This window comes from Orbicella franksi, chromosome 11 (genome assembly GCF_964199315.1).
Source record: "Orbicella franksi chromosome 11, jaOrbFran1.1, whole genome shotgun sequence".
NCBI classification, from domain to species: domain Eukaryota; kingdom Metazoa; phylum Cnidaria; class Anthozoa; order Scleractinia; family Merulinidae; genus Orbicella; species Orbicella franksi.
The window spans coordinates 15,276,019-15,297,462 of NC_138155.1; the positions used below are offsets into that span (position 1 = coordinate 15,276,019).

Consider the following 21,444-nt stretch of genomic DNA (forward strand, 5'->3'; position numbering starts at 1 on the left):
GTCTCCTTCGCAGCCGTTATTAGGGTCGTCACGCAACGCTCCTCCCCACTAGTTAGTGGGGAGGAGCGTTGCGTTGCGAGGGAGACTAGCGTCGTTCCGGTTTCCACCTTTACTGATTGGGGAGGAGCTTGGCAACGACCAAAAAAAATTATATCTACACAAGAAAAACCGAGAAAAAAACGTACCTGCGATATGATTTCTTGTCAAGAATAATTGCTTAACTATCCCAGAAAAATGTAATGGTTTATAGGTCTAGGGTTAGAGTTCGGCGCGGGTGTGTTTTAATAATGGTGGCACAGCCGGTCGTAACGCCCCCGACATGATGTCCCCAACCTTTACCATACTTACTTCGAAAAGCGCCCTGGTGTTAAATTTTTTGACATTTTGGTCTGGTGTTTATTCTAGGATTCCAGTACAACAAAAGCGACGCCTTAGAATTCAAGTATTTCGAATATGTGCCGCGCCCGGTGCCGAGTTCTTCATTTGAGTGTGGTGCTTATTATATTCAAGGCGCTTGGCGCACGTGTAGCTGTACCCAACATCGAAGGAAAAGGTTTCCCAGATTTCCTCTGGGGGTGCGGAGGGTTACACGCGGGCATGATCTTAGCTATTTGACATTTTTCTCCAATCGCTCGTACTCATCAGACTTGCTCTACTCAGACGGTGCACTTGTATGGTGCATTCCCACTCACGTGTACAGCAGCCGGCTTTTAGATCGATCAGCGTACTGAGCAGATCTAGATAACTGTGAAATTCCAAGGCGCGTTCTTTGCGCATGCATCGCCATCCCCACTCAGTAATGTATCAAAACCACATGGGTAAGGGGAAGGGCAAGCTTTTGACGCTGAGTTTAAAAATATCTATCATAGGCGCTGGCGTATTTTGCGTAATTAAGTCAAATAACAAAGCGCTGAATGATGTCTTGGTTTGTCCTAAAATACCACTGTGCATGCAGGTGATTGGCTTTGAAATATATCTTACAATTTGGTAAAACTTGTTTGACTTGCGTACTTGCCATTTTAACAAGCGAAAAAAGTGAAATAAGTAAAAAAATAAAACAATAATATTTTCCAAAACCTCACGCAGTAACAGTTTTAGCATCAGAGTCTGTGGGGATTTCATTCTAAGCCACACGGGGAGCGTCTCATAGTACGGTACATGGAATAATCTCGTTTCAGTTTATTTGTTGAAAAAATTCAAGTCGCCTTAAGGTGCTGAAACGTTATATTTAGAACTTTCACAAAGCACAGCGGCTTGCTGAGATATTATAGTACCTCTTATGTGCGACCGCCTCAGGAATAATACTGATTCCCCAGAGATAGATCATCATGAACTCTTCATCAGAGATATTTATCAGCAAACATTACTAGACAATGCTATATTACAGTGAATGTGCTCAATTTGTATTTAACTGAACAGTACCGGATAACAAGTCAGCGCCAAAACCCTACTTACTCATAGTAAGCAATGCTACCTTCCGCTCATTTGAACTGATTTGTATTTAAATTGGTACCCCTGACTATTGTGCTCACTGAAGATTTTAACCAAGTTTTAAATAAAATGATTGATTGATTGATTGATTGATTGATTGATTGATTGATTGATTGATTGATTGATTAAACGCGCTTTAATAACTTCCATCTTAATGTTTCCTACAGTTTTTACAACTGATTATGGGAAACACTACTGACTTTTTCGCTCAAAAAAAGTTCTCAAACTACTTTTTTTAATCTCGAAATTTGTTATAGATACGATTAATTACTAACTGGACAGCCTGTCGTACAATTCGGAGAGAAATCGTGCTCGTTCGATTTTGAAATTACTTGCGCGATTCTAGCAGTCCCTGAATTGTACTCCACTCGCTCCAATTACTATTACAAATTGTAACTTAGGAGTTAGACGTGCATATATATATTTACTGATCTCCCGGAGTGAATACCTGCCCGGTGAACGGAACAATATCATAGGAATTCATTGGTGAACACAATGTGGTCTTTCTCCGCCACACCATAAGACTGAAACACTTCTATAACATATGATTAAGAAATCGAAATTTTGATTTAAATTCAATGATCCATCCGTCTGTCATTCCGCCAATCCGCCTTGAAGTTCCAATTGACAGGACCAATCTCGTCCCCAGGGCCTTCTCTTTGACAAGTGGAGAAGGTCCTGGGGACAAGGTTGAAGACAGGAGCTCTCAATTCTTGAGCCGTGTTCAGCCTCTGTTGATAATGTTCCAAACGCGCTCTTCGTTAACTTTGCACGCTCCTTTAATTCCCAGAAACTCTGACATTTTGTGATAAATTTTAGCCGGTTTCGTTGGATCATGAAGGGCCTTACACAATTGGCACAACCAAAAATTGTACTTGACAACCTTGTATTTGGTTTTCCACTGAAAATACTGGTTATAGGCCGTGTCATTCTTATCCAGATACTTCAGGTAATCCGCAAGATCTTTAACGGAATCAAAGTCGGCTGCGTTGATGAAAGAACCAGGAATTACCAGATCGGGATCGTATTGAGCACCTCCAAGAACTACAGGGACCAATCCTCTCTCAAGTGAATTCCTCCAATACTTCTCTGTTATGTAATCTATACACAAACTATTCTCAAATGCGAGGTAGAACTTGTGGCGCTGGATTTCTTCCTCGCAATCATCATCGATTTGTCCCTTGCGGCGGGGACATTTCCAAGTGTTATTCGATTCAAACATAGGGGCACATTTTCCATAGAGGCTTATTGGTATGTGTTTTAAGAGTGCCCGGACGTAAGAGAATCTAACTCCACGTTCGTTACAGTGGTTACTCACACCAAAAGTGGCCATTTTGTCTTTTCCCTTTGCGTAGTTCACATTTTCGCCGGGTTGTTCCGTTAAGTCGTCGTTATCTGATTTATTCGGGATTTTCAATGGTGAATAAGATCCATAAGGTACGAAAAAGTCCGAATCTAGCCGATAAGTTGCAGTCCAGTTATACACGCCGTCAGCCATATCTCCTATGGGATATACTCCCGGACTTTCCTTAGTGTACAAGACCCATCTCTGTGCGGGTGGCCTGTTGCTCTTTGCTTCGTCAATATTGAAATTCGGATGTCCGACGTGTACGAGCACAGCATCGCTAAAGTTTCGTAAACTTTTATCAAAAGTGATTTGACACCTGTTTTCTTCGCATGGAGTGCCATCCCAATCGGTAAATTTGTAGTTCTTGGATTCTTCAGCATTTCGTGGGCCCCATGGTTCGCTTGGATATGGAGTGTAAACTAAAATTAGTTTTCTTTGCGTCTCGTCTTGTTTATAGTACAATATTCTATAAAATGCCAAGGCCATCACGACTGTACTTAAGCAAATCCGAATGTTTCTTTTCTGTCTTCTCGTCAGAGAAAAGAAGGGTCTTAGTTTCCTTTTCACCAGATCCATTGTTTTTAAAATCTTGGTTTACTTTCTTCTTGTCCTGTGAAATGTAAGCCGAGAGTTATAATTAAAAGCCTCATTTTATCTTATTAAGCGCTCTTGCTGAGTTTAGGGCAAAATAAAATGTTTCCCCAGCACCCCGGACACCCGGGCCCCCGGAACGTGAAAGAAAGAAATCTATCAGAAAAACTCATGAAAAACAATCGTAGCAATGTAAAGGTCGAAGCTAACTTTAATTACGTTTACCGAACTCTCCTCATGATCTCGTTTTTGATGTATGTTCACTTTTGATTTTTGTGATTTGCAATCATTATAAGGAAGTGACATTGGTGTTGGTTGTTAGCATTGATATTTTCCGTCAGTCTTGTTTAACTTAATATCTCTCTCTCTCTTTTTTTTTTTTTCTTGTCGCCGACGTTACAAATGTATTAAATTTCACGGCTTGGCAACGGCATTTGCTTTGAAAAGAATGTCGAAGGCGACCATGAAAAGTCGACATTTCCACACATTATGCCTGCATGAGTTGGATGCATCAAGACTGTAAAGGAAATAAGCTATCCTTTCCCTTTTTTCGAAGACATATTGATTAGGTGCACTTAGCGCTACCTACATCAGTGTTAGTTGTTTGTTCCTGTACAATTTGCCTCGTGCATTTGTGTTTATTTAGATTATTTAAAAACAGCTAGCACTTTTACTTTTTTTATTTGATTATTACAATTTTTAACTGAACAGTGTTTTTTCCTATAATGTCGGTTCGCATACCAGATCGTAATGTATCCTAAGATGCAAACATAGTTAGTAGAGGGGAATGGTTATGAAACCCGGCAAACGTCAAAGGACGATCTCTTTGTTTAGGTTTTTGCTTGGTCACGTGATCGCGACCGTGCACAACAGAAACGCCAAGATGGCGTCCGGAGTCTCGTAGAAATTGAAGTTCGAATCAAAAATTCTGGATTTGGCTGTTAAATTTGCTGATAATTGATCGAGTATCATTATGCCGGGAGATAATTGTTCTGTGTTTGGATGTGGCACAAGTAACCATTCCCCTCTACTAACTATGATGCAAACCATGGTTGGTGTGGGGAATAATCAACAATTATTCCATTCGCCCTTGTTGGATACGTGACTGAGATAAATAATTAGGAAAGAGGCGCCTATAGCTAACATGACCGAATGGAGCGATTGCTTTAGTAAATTCTTCAATCGACTGGATGATGTGGACATTTTAGTTTGATTTAAACGAAGCTATGGTGCGAAAAGGCGGAAAAATTTGTCACGCGATGTTCACTTCTTGATGATATCTCTCACTGACCCTCACTCGCGAGAGATACCATCAGCATTGGGAGATAAAATTCGTATCCCTGTGTAATCATGTAATATCCTCTATATAAATCGGACGCCGCCACGACGATTAATACAGAGGCCTCTGCCTTCGTTTATGATGAACTAAACTATGTAGAAAACACGGTCGGCTCTTTAGTTTTGTGTCAATTTTGTTCACGGGAATTATGTGCGCGCCTGTTATTGATAATTATATGCGAATATATCTGAACGCAGGCGTCCAAGATGTTAGAGACCTTGAACGTATACGACGACGAAGGAGAGGACGATGCTTGTTAGAAAATGTATTATATTTTTCTTCAGAATGTCGCAGTTACCTAAACCACTCAGTGCGTCTGTCTGTACGGAACCTTCCCCCTGTTGATTATGTGGCCAATGCGCTCAGTTCCAAATAGAAATACGAAAAATTAGCCGAAGGGGCTCACATTCTCATAACCACTCGGTCATTTCATCAGCAAATTGATCATTTCATGTCGTTGATTTGCAAAGGACGGCTACGAAATGTCCAAAGGTGTAAACTTTACGTGAAGATCACTTGTTTCGCACATGTAAGCTTTTAGTTTGGCGACGATCTCATAGACGTTGCCGTCTTCTTTTGCGTAAGGTCTCTGATCCAAACCAATTCTGCATCGCTGCAGTCTTTATATACAAGGCTGCGGTGATCCGAAATTGGTTTCTATTCACACCCATGGTCCAGCAAATCAGAAACCTGAGAGAAGCTGAGAAATGTGGTACATTCAAAATGACTTACCTGAGCTACGTAGAAGTTATCCTGTTAAACGCCTGATCGTGGACCACAATACAAATGCCACGAAACCAAGTGTCGGTCAATTCCGCTGTGGGGCATAAAACTAGCCAAATTTAACTCTTGCTTGGTGTTGGTGCAACGATCTATCTTTTGATACCTCAAAAATACCTTAAGAGTGTTTTGTTAATTGTTGGTTGTATTTTTTGTTATCATCGTGGACGTGTTAACTGAATCCTTAAGACATATAGCAATTAATTAATAAAAAAAAAAAATGCAAATTTGCGAAGAGCTTGAAGCAATAAATTTAATTGGTGGACATATACGTAGGTACTACAAAGCTAACTGTCATAACAAAGCTTTATAATTCCCGTAAAATGAGCCTGTAAAACGTTTACGATGTTAATATTTATTACTGCTAAAGAGCAGCTTTGCTTTTGAGATCACTTCCTCAAAAGATCACAGCTGTGCGTTCTAGCTCACGCAAGATGGTGAAACGTACCGCTCTTTGAAAGGTTATGAGTTTACTTTGAATAAAGATAAATTTGTTTGAATTCTGCGGCTTTTTCTTTGCTCGATATTTTGGAAAACTTACCGTAAATACGGTGAAGGAATGACCTTAATTTCTCAACGGAATTTGCGGCTTAAAATTCAAATATTCAAGAAACCCGCTCGTACTGCAAACAGAAAACTTCATTGTGTGTGGCAGTAGCCAAGGCAAGTCTTCGCACGTACTGGGATTTTATGTTTAAATCATAACTCGGAAGTGTCGCGTTTTTTTTTTTTCGTTTAGTTTTCAAAGAATGGTTAAGGTTACCGTTAGCGATGTAGCGGCTAGCGCGCCCGGTTTAAATTGTAGATAACTTAGCCCCTTCCAGGCGTTTAGTTAGTTGGGGCGCAGAGTGAAAAACAGTGCGCTTCCTCTCGCCGCGCTTTTTTTTTATTTTTTCGCGCTCAGTTGTCCGCGCTGCGCCCCAACTAACTGAACGCCTGGAAGAGGCTAAGATACCTAAACCCCTTGCTCAGTTTCCAAACCGGCAAAGCGCTAAAAAATCGTGCTGCGTTTTGCCATGTTCAATTTCAGTGAAAAGTTACCGGAACAATTTCGGAAGGTTGGATGTAACACCGTTGAATATACAACAGCTTTCCTGCGTTCTGATTGGCCGTACAGTTTCTATGTCATGGTATAAAAAAGGTATCAGATACCTTCTTTTGTACCATTGACGATTGAAGAGTTCCACTGTAGATACTATCTACAGTGGAACTCTTCAATCGTTTTTTTTATCTCGGTGGCGAAATGACTTATCCAGCTTTGTTCGGTGTGACACTCATATTTCTTTCTTATGAAAAGTTATTAAATTTGTTCCAGTTAAGAATAATTAAATATTAGTACCTTTTGGACGTGCTGCATGGAGACTGTAAATAAAGTGTGTAAGCTTAACAGGAGTTTACAAGGGCATACAAGGGCATACAGGGGTAAACAATAGCTAACAGGGGTTTACAGCGGCATACAGAAGTACACACGAGTTCAATACAGGCGTACACAAGGTTGTATGAAGTTCAGAGTGGTATCCAAAGGTATAAAAGGTGATTATGTGGCGGCCTACATGAATTATATGCCCCTCTAAAATTTAAATATTCTCACTTTTTCATGTTTAGTTCTAAACCAAATAGAAGAAGGCTTTCCGTGTTTTCCAAGAAAATAGTTCACATTCGAGCTCGAGATCTATAGACCTCTATAAAAAGAACGCACTCGCGTTCATCTCATGCGTACACTAGCTGTGCATTGTTTTGTTAGAGACTAGTTAGAAAACATGTAACCGTCTGAGCCCGAAGTTTTTTCAGGTCTTATCGCTACTACTTAAATTTACTGCCCTGGCCTTTGTTCTAATGATATCTTTATTCCGTACAGTTCATTTGTTAAGTTCAGACATGGTTCAGCAGGGGTTTCAATAACATTAGTTATAAGTGGCCACTGAAGGTGTAATAGGCGGCTGTGACCACTAAAGGGGCAGTAAGGCCCCTTTCCCCTAGGGGGGTCTGGGGGGCATGCCCTCACCAGAAAAAATTGAAATCTAGAAGCTCGGAAATGCGATTTCCAGCGTTATGGGCATCAAAAAGCGTGCTGTTGATGGGTATTTTCATTGACCACAAAGCAGGATTTTTTTTTTGACAAACTATTAATTTTTTGATGCAAAGAGATGCATTTTGAATACCTTTCTAGGCAGATATCTCTCAGTGACACTTGATATCCACTGAAAGTTATTGTAAAAACTGACTTAAAACAATCTGTCGAAACCTGTAATCGGATTATTCTTTACATAAAGGTAATCAATCCAAAGAAATGATAATATTATTCCTACCGGTTGACGACGACTGGTTCCAGTTAGAGTTTGTCCCAGAGTCTGCTTTGTCACGATGCCGAGGCTTCAGTTTTTTAGTGTATCGCTAGACGTTGAAATTAACACGTGCGCTTCAGTTTTTTGGTCTTTGGGTCTGTTTTGCCCGCTTTTTTGTAGCATTTAAAAATTTCAGGGGTCGTCGTTGTTGTTGTATTTACTTTTCTTTTTTTATTAATATCATTTTTATTTTCATTAATGAAATCCAAACAGACGGCGGTAAGGGGTCCTACAGGCGGCGGTAGACCGCTGGTAACCGGCTCTTATTGAAACCCCTGGTTCAGACTATGGTTCAGATAAGCTTCTTATGGGCCGCCGTTACCACCAAAAATACAAGATTATTAAACGGCACAGACCAAACATAAATGATTTAGTGATGGTTTGCGAAATGGTATAAATGATTGACAAATGATACTGTCCAAATACAAATAGTTAGGTTATGTTAAACGGTCTACTGAAACAGTAAATGATTTAGACAATTTAGAAATGGTTCAGTCACCGATATCAAAATGGAACAAACTGATAAGAATCAGTTTATTTAAATAAGGATCTATCTGACTACGATACGTGGAATGATCAGGTCTGACAACAAACGGTCAAGTGTTCTGTTTCAAAATGGTGTAATTAATGGTGGGACGATTGAAGTAATCGACAAATCATTTAATTCACCAAGAAATGGTTCCACTCACCGACCAATGGTTTGGTGTAGTGCCAACTGATTTAAAGCAGACACAAATAGTGCAGTACGAAGTCAAATCATTCGTGCAAACAGCAAATAGCTTAACTTAATGTTGAGATGTTCAGTCATGGAAGGAATGGTCCAGTGTAATTAGACACGATTGAACGAAATTAAAAGTGATTTAGCGTGGCACGAAACGAAACAGCCTTCTTTGCCGAACCGCAAAAAATACAACAGTGAAGTGGACAAGTCAAGATTGAAATGGATCAGTTAATCAAATTAGCAGAGTGAATGACCGTGACTTAGGTCACACCGACTCGGCGAGCTTGGCCAAGCGTGTTGCGGACAACTTCGGTAAGTTTGCTTCTTTTTATTTCATTTTGCAATGCATTTCTGTCTAGAAGATATGTCTTTGAGAGTGCCAGAGGGAACCTAGGAATTATGACAATATTTATGAGATCAGATAGGATATTATATCAAGGTCAAAGAAGGTTAAAGTCACGAGCCTGAACGCAAAGGAAATGATAACACCTCCAGTTTACTCACCTTTGTTCTTTGTCTTGTTTCAGATTTAATATTTTTTGGACTATTTTCCACTATGGTACGGATTTTGCTCTATATTTTAGCGCTATATTTTAAATTAACAACGTTGATTGCATAGATATATGCTCAGGCAATTCGATTACATCAAAACGATTGTCGACGGAAATAGTGTAACAAACAACTGAGCCGCCTACTCACCTCTTTGCTGATCTTTATCTGAAATATGTGGTACTTGGCGATGCTTTGAATGAAAACTTTATTCACTTTACTCTAAAAGTTGATTGTCGTTAAGATACCTTGGTTCTTGGGCAGTCGCTTCATAGGAAAATACTGGTAAATTTTGAGGGGGTTGGGGTGTACGATTTTTTTGTACACTACTAATTGTCGCGCACGTGTTCTTCTTTTATCATTTTCTAGGATATTTCTTAACACTATTTTTCTTCGCCTGAAATTTTTCTTTTGCGAATTCCGACTATGAATTTCTTATTTTACGATGACTGCAGAAATTCTTGCGCGCTCATTGGCTAATTTTTATCGTCAACAAGCGGACAGACACTAGAATTTATAATTTATAATTATAATTTATTGACAATTTGTTGTCAGTTTTTCATGCGTCTGTCTAACTACTTTGACAATGTTACAGGACAGACGCATGAAAAAACTGACGTCAATTTGTTCAGTTTGTAATCCAGTATAGAAGAAAAGATGGCGGCTGCACATTCCGTCAAGTACAAGGAAGGCCATATTTTTGCACTATTTTCCCTTTGCTAACCACATTGTGTATTCTAGGTTTGAAGGTTTTGGAACGTTTCTGTGAGTTTTTATGAGCGCTGTTTAAGTTTCCTTGCGCTAAGAATTATGGGGAAATGTACCAGTCGCCATCTTTTTACCTACGGCAGATTGCTCAACCCCCTCCCGTCCCATCCCCTCCCATACTTGCAAAATTAATATGAACTACATCACGATTCGTGCTAGAAAGAAAACCACAGAGAACGCGGTAGGATAACGCTTGGTCAGGGAGGAAAGAAAAATTTTAAAACCATCAACTCCTTTTGATTTTCTTCATTGAAATTTGACCTATACTCTACACTATACTCTACACTCAGAATAATACGATGGATTTCCAACAACAACTCGCGTCAGAGTTGAAGGCAATTATTGAGGATCTTGAGAGAGGAGATCGGGGTCGTGGGTCAGAGCCAACTGCTGTGAGACTCGAGAGTCTCATTTGAAACTACTCTTCTCAATGGGGATATTTCCTTAGAATCCGTGGACTTGATGAATCAGGCTTGTCAACAGTTAACGACGGCTTCGTGTGGGGAACCATCATCATTCACGTATCAAGCACCCATTCAGAGTGGAGAAGGGCGACGTGGGAGACCTAAATTTGTGATTCCTGAACAGCAGCTCGTGTTTTTTAAAGGTTATTCCAAAACGAACAAAAGAAAAAAAAGTCATGTTTTCTACAGTCCATTTATGTTACACACACTGACAAAGACCATGAAATTAATTTTCTACAGAAAATCATTTCAGCCACCGAGAGATAGCTGCGATGCCAGGTGTGAGCAAGCGTACAGTTAAAAACAGGATTGCGGAGTATGAACTTACCAACCGGTCCCGCTTCAGTGATATTGACGATGACATACTGGACTCCTTTGTTAAAAATATCATGGTTAACTTACCTAGGTCTGGTAAGCCTTGTAAAAACATTATGCATAATTATTTGCAACATAAATCGAATGGCAGATTACTAGCCACGCGCAACATATTTAAATATATACTATAGATAAAGATAGACACCGTACGGACAGTGCTCGAGTTTCACGCACGAAGCGATCATCAGACTGTGATGATCGCTTCGTGCGTGAAACTCGAGCAACTGTCCGTACGGTGTCTATCTTTAATTATAGTATTCCGCTCTGCATGTATTTGCATCGAGCACTTCTACGATTGTGTGAAACCTTTTACATTTTTCTTTATTCAAATATATAAATATTTTATTTTATCTTATTCAGATAAAGCCTTGTAAAATGTATTCCCCATCAAGTACAGGGGCTGTAAATCCCACGGAAAGGGTAAAAATATGGCACACCGTAACAGCACATCGTCCTATGTCTCTTCATCGTGCCGTTATCCGATTTTTAAATTATAATTTCCTGAAAATTTTCCTCATAGGATCACGTCCTTTGTTGGTTACAGTTTCTCTTCTGTGCATTCTACTTTACCACTTTCGTTAATGACAAATATTTAGCCAGGTATAATTTACTTTTGAATCTACAGGGTTGAAAACTATAGAGGGCTATCTACATTCACAAGGAATACGTGTGCAGAGGGCGAGGCTAAGAAGCGCTGTCAAGAGAGTCGACCCTGACGGTCGGCGATTACGAGCCATTAGACCCATTAGAAGACGGGTTTTTAATATCCGTTCCCCTCTTGCCCTATGGCATATGGACGGAAATCATAAACTAATACGGTACCTACTCTTCGTCTAAATAGTTGATTTCTATTATGCAGCTCATGCTGCCATAAAACAAGTATTTGCTGCGAGATAACTTCCCGTAACAATGTTAGCAGCCGGAAGTAGCTAGGCTCTTGCTTCCTCTGCATATTGATCATTTGTATTTTACCAATTGAATGGCACCTTGGATTCCTGTGTAGGCCTGTCACCCCATTGTTATCACTGCATTCACTCTGCTAATTTGGCGCCAAATATGATGGTATTACGTCAGACCCCACATTGACTGATCCATTTCAATCTTGACTTGTCCACTTCACTGTTGTATTTTTTTTGCGGTTCGGCGCACAAAGAAGGCTGTTTCGTTTCGTGCCACGCTAAATCACTTTTAATTTCGTTCAATCATTTCTAATTACACTGGACCATTCCTTCTATGACTGAACATCTCAACATTAAGTTAAGCTATTTGCTGTTTGGACGAATGATTTGACTTCGTACTGCACTATTCGTGTCTGCATTAAATCAGTTGGCACTACACTAAACCATTGGTCGGTGAGTTGAACCATTGCTTGGTGAATTATATGATTTGTCGATTACTTCAACCGTCCCACCATTAATTACACCATTTTGAAACAGAACACTTGACCGTTTGTTGTCAGACCTGATCATTCTACGTATCATGGTCAGATGGATCCTCATTTAAATAAACTGATTCTTATTAGTTTGTTCCATCTTGATAATGGTGACTGAACCATTTCTAAATTGTCTAAATCATATACTGTTTCAGTAGACCGTTTAACACAAGAACGCTTAACTATTTGGATTTAGACAGTATCATTTGTCAATCATTTATTCCATTTCGCAAACCATCACTAAACCATTTATGTTTGGTCTGTGCTGTTTACTAATCTTGTATTTTTGGTGGTGACGGCCGCCCATACTTCTGGTCCTACGAGACACCACGATGTCGTTCTCACCAGTTCCCGCCAATTCTCCATAGTGATCCTATTCTTTATGTGATTGGTCAGTTCATGTCACGTGACATAACATACCATAGCGGACAGCGACTCGCGGACTCTCACGGATAGCAATGATGCGAAGTACGGGCATTTTCGCCGCCTTGTTTACTGCATTCCTTCCTCGTTTTGTGCAAACTATTCCATGGAAAGGTAACACAATCATATTATTAAAATTAAGGTTGATGTGGATGCTCCTATTGTAGCACTAGCAAAGTTCCTCGGTCAGTATAAAACGCAGACTGCGGACCGGGGGTAAAAGACTGAAGGTAAACTGCAGACTGCAGACTGAAGACGTTTTAACTGAATCGTGTTACAATTTCTATAAACTAAATGCGATTCCGAGACGGCAATTGTCGCATTTATATTGGTAGGTAGTTGGGAGAAATATATTTTCCTATTTGGGAAGCGTGTGCTTTGCGTAGCGACCGAGAGCTCTCAATACGAGAACAGTCTGAATAATCCTGTTTACAGTCAGCACTCGATAATGGAATAACACGATTTAGTATAATTTCCAGAGGTGAATATAAAAATTGGACATTCTGATTGGTTGAAAAGCTTGGCTTGTGACTCTATATTCACCAAGCTGGGGGGTGAATATAACATTTCTGAGCTTGGTTACTAAGCTCGCCACCTTTGCCATCTCAGTAGGTAAACATGGCAGACAGTTGCTGAATGAAATTTTCATTTATTCGAAAGACATCACTTCAAGTCCAGGATATTTGAAAGGATGGAGAATTTTCAAAATGACTGCTGTTGCCCTTGGACCAAACATCTTTTCAAGAATTTGTATTCAAGGTAGTTAAAGGAGAAGGTCAATCCAAAAAGCTCCCTTTTTTGTCTTCGCCTACAGAAAGTAAACATTCAGCTTTTCCACTCACCGAAGTTTCAGCCTCTGAAGTGCCAGATGAAATTCTTCTCGAAAGAAGCCACTTCGGAGGCCGCCATTTTGAAACTGTCTTGGCAGCCAGGCTGTGTTTATGTGACATCATCCCGTCCGACTCGAAATTGGCAGTCCGAAGGAGAAAAACCTGCAACTGACTTTGTATCTTTCACAACATCAGCAAAATGTATTTTTCCAAATGTTTATCCACTTCACTATCTTCAATGCTATCATTTCAGAGTTTGGAGCATGTTTGAGTCAAAATAATATGGTTCAAGGGCAGCAATAACCAAGAGTGGTAGTTAAAAGGCTTTTCGGAAGCCATTTAGACAAAATCTCTTGGACGGAGTGGTGCCATGAAAACGTTGCCTGGCTGCTGAGTTCTGTTCAAACTGGCGGCAACAATGCCAAATTTTGGGCTTCTTTTGAAGACAAATTTCATAAAGAAAACCTACACTTTAGAGGCTGAAACTTCAGTGAGTGGCTAAACTTAGGGTAAGGTTTTCATGAGCATTGATTGCCAGTGGATCAAATTGATTGACCGAAATTTATATATCTTCAAACTAAAGCTGCTCATTTTTAGATGATGATGACAACTGTGAATTAAATCAAAAGTGATAAAACAAAGGTACCGGATGAATTTATTTTTGTTGTGTTTCACTTGTTTGTTTTACTGCTGAACTTGATGAATAAGGCTTAAATTGATTCTCAATTGATGTACATATAAGCTTATTATTAAAAATATGGCTGCATACCTGTATGCAAACGAACAATAACAATCATGTCTGTGTTTTTATGTTTTGGTCCGGTATTTGATCCGGTATACATCTTCTTTGTCTTGGTGAATATTCATCAATGTTCACTTCGCCTTTGACGAATAATATTGTTGTTAAATATTCTTAAAAAGTCTGTAGTCCACAGTCTCCATTTGACACTCACCACGTAATAATATTCTTAATAATATTATTTAGAGAACATTTTACTGGTAATTTAAATTTGCCATCAGTTAAACGATTGAGCTATTTGCGTCAACAGCTAGTAGCTCTCACACTCTGGTTAAGAAAAAAAAATGACTTTCTTGACTTACCTAGTATTGCTGCACTTATTGGGGACACTGAAAAACTTTTTGAAAATCTCAACTGGTTGCAATTGGAGGCTGATCATTTTTTTTATTTAAAAGGTGTGAATCAAGCAATTGAATTCAGGACGACCGAACACAAATGTGTTGGCACTTTAATAGCAGAACTGTACATCTTGGCTGTATAATTTTTATTACTTTTGTCATGTTCATATATGATGTAAGCATAAGCAATAAGATAGTATAACAATGGAAGGAAAGTTACATGCACAAGCCCATTGGGCTTGAGAGTAACAAAAATGGGACAAGTTAAATGATGCTGAAGTGATGGATGAGGAAGAAGCACTGCTGTTAATTTTATTACACTAGATGCTATAGATTAAAAAGATGCTGAAAAAAAGTATAAAGCCGGGAAAACTTTATTCATTCAATAAATGAACAAGTCATGTAATCAGGGTTTTAAATTTAGCCAGCACCCGGCGCAAGTCACTGGCTACTTCAATTATTTGCGCTTTTCATATTCCAAATTTCACCAATGTAATCGTGATCTGATCTTTTTGAGAAAATAAAAGCTAACAGAGAAACAAAATAAATAAACGGTACAGCTATTATATGTAACTTTAAACTTCAAAGCAAGAGCATTTTTTTGGCGGGAAGTCTGCTCATGTGCTCGGATTGTCATTTGAACATGCATGTATCAGTGCGGCGGTAGATTTCTTCTCACGTGCACAGTTTCTAAGACTGAAGCGGAGGCAGTAAACGATGCTGTCTTTCCTTTCCTTAGGAATTTGAGTTAACAAATATTACTTGTTGTTCCAGTTCTGAAAGTGACGATAAAACAATCCATTTAGGCTGAATTGACCACAGTGTCCGTGGCTGTAGCCACGTTCGTGTGGTGCATGCGAAGGCTGTGCTCCTCTGAAAATGTTACTCATTATGGTCTTGACGCCACTAAATGTATTTTCAATGAAAGGTTGAAAGGAGTCTTGAAACTAAGTGTTTTCTCCAAAACTGAATTCAAGGAAAATGTATTCATTTTGTAAACTTCGCTGGTATTAGTATCAGTAATCATAGGTTTCGAGTTCAAATTGGAATTAATTTGCACAAGTGAGTTTTTCAAAAAGCTGAAATTGCACTAGCTGCTTTGGCGAGTGCAATTTCAGCTTTTTTAAAAACTCACAAGTGCAAATTAATTTCAAACTGAACGAGAAAAACTGTATGATTACTTATTAATAATATAAACATGAAAAAATTTGCGTGGAGGAAGTGCCGGAAGATCTTTCTTGAAGCCATTTTTTTCTCATTTGAGAAAACTTCTCTCAAAGTTTCCACACAAAATTTTCGTCATCATTTTATGTGATATCATTGGCTTAAAAAATTTCCTACTGTCTTTCAGCCAATCATAATCCAGAATTATGATGTGTAATTTGCACTGGCATTACCCTTTTTGCACTGGTTTTTACGCTTTTTGCACTGATGTTACACTTGAACTGCACTGCTCTTAGCTAATCAGAATCGAGTAACTTTTTCATGTATATTATTAGAGTGTAAAGAATAAACAGTAAAAATAATATTGTCACATCTACTCATTGCTTTTGTTAGATGCACCAGACATGGAAGGGTCTCATATACCCAGTACATCAGATGCTAAAGCTTTGAAAGCAACCAACCCTTGTCAATAAATGTTCAGTGGTCTTTAACAGAATCAGTCATGGGTGCACAAAAATGCACTGGAATAAACTTCAAGCCACCCTAATTGTCAATTTGTCTGGGAGAACACCCCATTCCCCTTTTCAGAAGGGGGCGTGCCTCTCCAGCATCCTACCCCACAAGGCCACTGTTATCCTGACGAGATAGTGCTCTGGGCTACTTTACAATTTCCTCCGTTATTTTTTGAATTTGAAAACCCTGTGTAATATCGTTTCTGACAAAAGAGTGATCTGGTGTGAAAATTACTCAGTGATTTGGGAGGTTTTTTCGTCAAAGTATGTGCAGATGACTAACAGGCATGTTCCCTCTTGAGACAGTAGGAGGAACAGTTAAGTCTATTTAAAAAAAAATTGCTGATATTAAAAACTGGTGACCCTTCATGTTTATGATTATGTCATCTGGCTCACATTTGCAATAACTTGATACAAACATGAGCATAAGAATGAGAAAAGCCTTGAAACCTAAACTTTTTGATTTTAGCTTATCAGGCAAATGAATTTAACTGTTTTTTTTAAATAACCCTTTATTTTATTTAGTCACTGAAGAAAAGTAACATACAATACAATTATAAAAAAAAAAAAAAAAAAATACAAAAATTAAAATGTAACAACTTGCAAAAAGAAATTACAACTGACCAGTGTAAAAAGCTAACTGAAAAGAACCATTTCACAAAATACATGAATTACGGTCTTATAAACACTCACAAGAATTGAACAAAGCAAAAGTGCTCTAAAGAGTAACAAGGTCTTGAATCTTCTTTTTGTTGATCCAGGGCTTGTTTTTTTAAAAATCTGAGATAGGAAGTAAACCAGAAGGGGTCTTCATTTTTTGCAGAAATATAGATGTGATTTCTGGCCACAAGCAAACAGTAATTAATGCCTAAGAAGGACTGTTTTCGGGGATAAAAAGCAAATAGATTATCACATTCATGGAGTTTGATTGGCATGTTACTTTTACAATTCCACCAAGAAGTAAAATCAATCCAAAATGCTTTACTAAAATCACATTCAACAAAGAGGTGCGTCAGTCTTTAACTGCCGCTGCAAAGATAACAGTTGTCGTTCTCTGTTATCCTATCTCTAAAGAGCCTTTTTTGTGTACAGAATGTTGTGGTTAATCTTAATTGAAAAACTGACTTTCTGACATCGAGAGTTAGTTTGAAAGGAAGCTCATAGATATGTGAAATTTTATCTGCAGAAAACCTGCCCTTTCAAGCTTTCCCACTGAGGTGGACTTCTCAAAAGTCTTTTTCGTCAGTATTTGTCTAAGCATCTTACTTCAAATATTTTGTGTATCAATAATCTTATTTTTGCAGTTGTTAGTTTCATTTTCCTCGTAGCTATTCTGGAGTTTCTTTTTCCAGCTCGTGGAAATAGCATTTAAAGCCCTTAATACTGCAAAAAGTGTACTTTAATGCTGAAGGTGTGCTGGAAAACATTAAGGTCGTGTTCTATTAGGATCAACTGTTTCAACCGCAACCGGTTTTTGTTGATATGGTGACATTTCTCAATAGAACACTTTTCCAATCGTTTTTGGTTAAAACTCGCTAACTCTTGGGAATAGTCCTCATGCGGGCTGCAATCACGTGACATAATCACGAAAATGCTTTTTGAACCGTTTCAACCTGGTTTCGTCTATCAACTTTATTAGTCTCATAGGTAAATATATGCTCATAAAATTGTATAGCAAAACAATAAGAAATAAAACATAAAGACCAAAAGGGATTGCATAAACAGGAAAGTATAGATAAGAAGTATTCAAATAGAGGGTTACTGGTAGGTGCCAATGGACAGCAAAGCAGGCAATGAACAAGCGAGTGTGGGCAAAATGCAAATTAAGGGGTAACCATGGCAACCTGGTTCAGTTCATCTCCCCCTTGGGCCTGGCATCTGTCACACTGAATTCTCAGTGGAGAATAAATGTTCTTACCTGGACGCAGAGCCCACCATGAACCAAGAGACCAGGGTTCGTACAGGTCCTAGAAAACCTGGAAAGTCCTGGAATTTTACTGTGACATTTTCCAGGACTGCAAAGTCCTGGAAAAGGGCTACTGGTCCTGTAAAGTTCTGGAAATCTGTTAAACTCAAGTAAAAATATGAAATGTATGGCAGACTGTAAGGAGAATTAACATTGAGATCTTGGGAGTGGAAGGGTTAATGTGAATTTTAGAGTCCTGGGAAGGTCCTGGAAAAGTCCTGGAAATTTGTTTCAGAAAAAGGGTACAAACCCTGAGAGACATGTGGAAGGGGGCAAACCAAAGGCAAAAGCAACAAAGCTATGCAAAGCAAGACCACAAGGGCCACAAGGGCAAACTACAGGGCAGTGACTTAACTATGCATGCGCGAGGGGATCATCTGCTGGCCAGCAGCAGATGTCCTGGTGAACTCTGATTATTGATAATCTCATTTTTTACAACCTAGAACTGTCAAACTTGTACATAGCTTCCTTTACTCATTTTTATAATAATTTACCAAGTTCATAAATTTAACAGTGTTTGTATATCTAATCTTATAATTAGCATAAAATTTTGCAATCCATTTTCTACTCACAGTTTTTGCTTGGATTGAGAAGACGTATCAAACACTTGAAACCATGAACATTTTACCCTGTTTCACAAAACCTTTAAAGTATATCAAAAATACTCTGCTGCACATTGTGTTTTTAACTCTATTCTAGTGCATGCAAATGTGGTGAAACACACTCTTGTGTTTGAGATCGTAATTTATAGAAGGAAGATGCCAGTAATAACACAGTTTAATGTCTTTTAATAAGATTGTAGAAAGCCTCTGTTCCTGGACCGATATGATCCTACAATTGCCTTGTTCAGTGCTTCAACAAGTGAAGATGACTACAGGAATATTTATGAGGCAAGAACATGGCCATATCCCTATCTTCAGAAAGCTCCAAATGTGAAGCATTCTGGCTGGTGCCCTAATTTTAGCTCTATTTATGGATATGTATATCTGGAGGTAAGCTAATTCTGTTATTTCTGCTAATCCAAATTTTTAAAAAACCCAAATTAATGTTGCACTGAGCTTTTGATTGTAAATATTAATTTTTTTACAGAAGTATGATTTTGTTAGTAAGCCCAGTGTCTTGGGTACCACAACGTTAACAAAATTTTAATAGTGACTCCTTTCAAACAATAGTGAGATTTTTTGAGCATTGAACATAAGCATATTTGAGTGTATTGTGTAAAACCCTAACATGATGACAATATTAAAAATAGTATTGATGAAATCAATTTGGATTTATTTTTATTTATATCATATTTTGTTCCATTACAGGCTGATCTGGGTATGATAACAGACATAACTGGATTTGCTACACAAGGAGAGGGTTATGACAGGAAATACTGGACAGTAAATTACACCTTAGATTTCAGTAGAGATGGAATTAATTTTTTTGCAGACACGCCACCATTGAATCCTCATAATGCTCCACGTTATGAAGAGAGACGGGTAATTATACATGCACTAATTATATATTGTTAGCCTAAAATTCATTCAAACACCAGATAATTGCCTGGCTTCTAGCTAAAATCTACATTCGTGATTTCTAATTAGATATATATAGTATACATGTATGCGTTATTTATGTAAGAACCTTGTGCTGTTGAATTTAATGAGAAACTTCTGAGGATTGGCAAAATTGTATTTGGCATGCTGCCTTGTCAGTATTTTTTTGCAGACCCGCGACGCTTGAATCGTTATAATGCTCCAAGTGATGAAGACAGACGGGTAATTATACATGTACTGATTATATATTGTCAGCCTAAAATTCATTCAAACACCAGATAATTGCGTGGCTTCTAGCTAAAATCTACATTCCTGATTTCTAATTGGATATAAATAGTATACATGTATGCTTTATTTATGTAAGAACCGTGTGCTTTTGAATTTAATGAGAAAACTTCTGAGGATTGGCAAAATTGTATTTGGCATGTTGCCTTGCCAATCTGAGGAATTTTGTCAATAATCCTGTCACCTGTTATTAACAATAGCATTGCTGGAAGGGAACCATCCAAATTATTTTTGTGTGGGACTTCCCACACTTTGTAAACGCCAGCGATATTTATTTATTTATTTCTCCACGAGAGCAAAGCATTTGTCACGTGGTTTCTACTTGACGTGTAGACTGGGTTCCATGAACAAAAGGTTGAGTGTTTTTGTGTGGTGGCCATTAGTGTGATTACTCTTACCAGGTGTTGTTTTTTTGCCAAATTTTGACTTGTTTTTGAGATTCGAAGGTAGTCTTAGCCCTCAGGTCTTCCAAAGTTTTACAGACAGATATAACATAAGGACAAAGCCCAGTCTTTTCCTGTGTATTTATGGTTAGCAAGTTGAGGTCCTATCAACTGATAAACCATGATTTCTTTATACATTGCGTGACGGTGCAGTTTCCGTAGACTCACAAGTTTAAAAGGACTAAATATTTACAATTGCCTTCAAACTTCATGCTAAACATTTTTGCATTTACTGGTCATGTTTAAGCACAAAAGCTAATTTCTTAAAGTATAATTTACATACAGTTTTCTCAGCTGGAAGCAATAATATTAGCTGACATTTGCAATTGGAGCTGATTTATCGTTAACAAACTCTGTGCAAACAGTGACTGATTCTAATATTTCCACTGATGAATAAAAGTAGACAACATTTCTATTGCCATTCTTTGGTTCAGGCTTACTCTTACGGCTTTAGAGTGCTTTTCCGAACAATTTCGACTGGATACAGACTGAACTTTTCATGAGGGGGGGCGGGAGTGTCTGCATAAGAGCTAAGGCTAACTGAACTATTTGTCTCCACTGGAACTAATCAACAAATCCCTGGAGAAATGTAGCCAATGAAATAAAGCTGTTTCCACAGTAAACATCCCCAAGCCAACACGATTCAAAAGTTGTGTTTGGGGACATTAATTGTCCCAGTTATGTAGCACGTCATCTGGCATCCTGATGAAACAGGCCACATTATTGTTGATTTCATGGTGCAGAATCACCACCAAAAACTAAACCGTCACGTATGCACTTGCTTTTTCGATGATGTCATTTGTTTTCACCCCTTGCTGCAAAAAACAAGCCTAGCCTGCGATATGTGTCTACTTCAATGACTCTTTCAATGACACCCCCCCCCCCACCCCAATAGCTTGGGGCTAGATATATATGTCTGCTGACTTTTGTTGTTGTTGTT

General features: G+C 38.5%; 2 protein-coding genes across 4 annotated transcripts in view; one reads left to right on the forward strand and one right to left on the reverse strand.

The window, feature by feature from the left end:
• Positions 1 to 1,083: 1,083 nt before the first annotated feature.
• On the reverse strand, positions 1,084 to 5,712 carry LOC145460660 (3-galactosyl-N-acetylglucosaminide 4-alpha-L-fucosyltransferase FUT3-like). Its single transcript, XM_081445543.1, has 2 exons — positions 5,502 to 5,712; positions 1,084 to 3,449 (listed from the first exon to the last, which is right to left on the reverse strand). The coding sequence occupies exon 2, from the start codon at positions 3,413 to 3,415 to the stop codon at positions 2,216 to 2,218; it is 1,200 nt and encodes a 399-aa protein (XP_081301669.1). The 5' UTR covers positions 3,416 to 3,449; positions 5,502 to 5,712; the 3' UTR covers positions 1,084 to 2,215.
• Positions 5,713 to 12,370: 6,658 nt separating this feature from the next.
• LOC145460650 (neuropilin-2-like) overlaps positions 12,371 to 21,444 on the forward strand; it is an 80,426-nt gene continuing 71,352 nt past the window's right edge. For 2 of the 3 annotated variants that reach the window (XM_081445529.1, XM_081445530.1), the window contains exons 1-3: positions 12,371 to 12,740; positions 19,031 to 19,227; positions 19,546 to 19,719. In XM_081445529.1, the coding sequence (XP_081301655.1) occupies positions 12,662 to 12,740; positions 19,031 to 19,227; positions 19,546 to 19,719 (450 nt within the window). In that variant the 5' untranslated portion in view covers positions 12,371 to 12,661. Of the gene's footprint in view, positions 12,741 to 19,030; positions 19,228 to 19,545; positions 19,999 to 21,444 lie in introns of those variants that run through there. The other variant, XM_081445531.1, reaches the window with a different exon arrangement.

Excerpts from the sequence above, each read along its gene's own strand:
- LOC145460660 (XM_081445543.1), bottom strand. The coding sequence starts at position 3,415 with ATGGATCTGGTGAAAAGGAAACTAAGACCCTTCTTTTCTCTGACGAGA.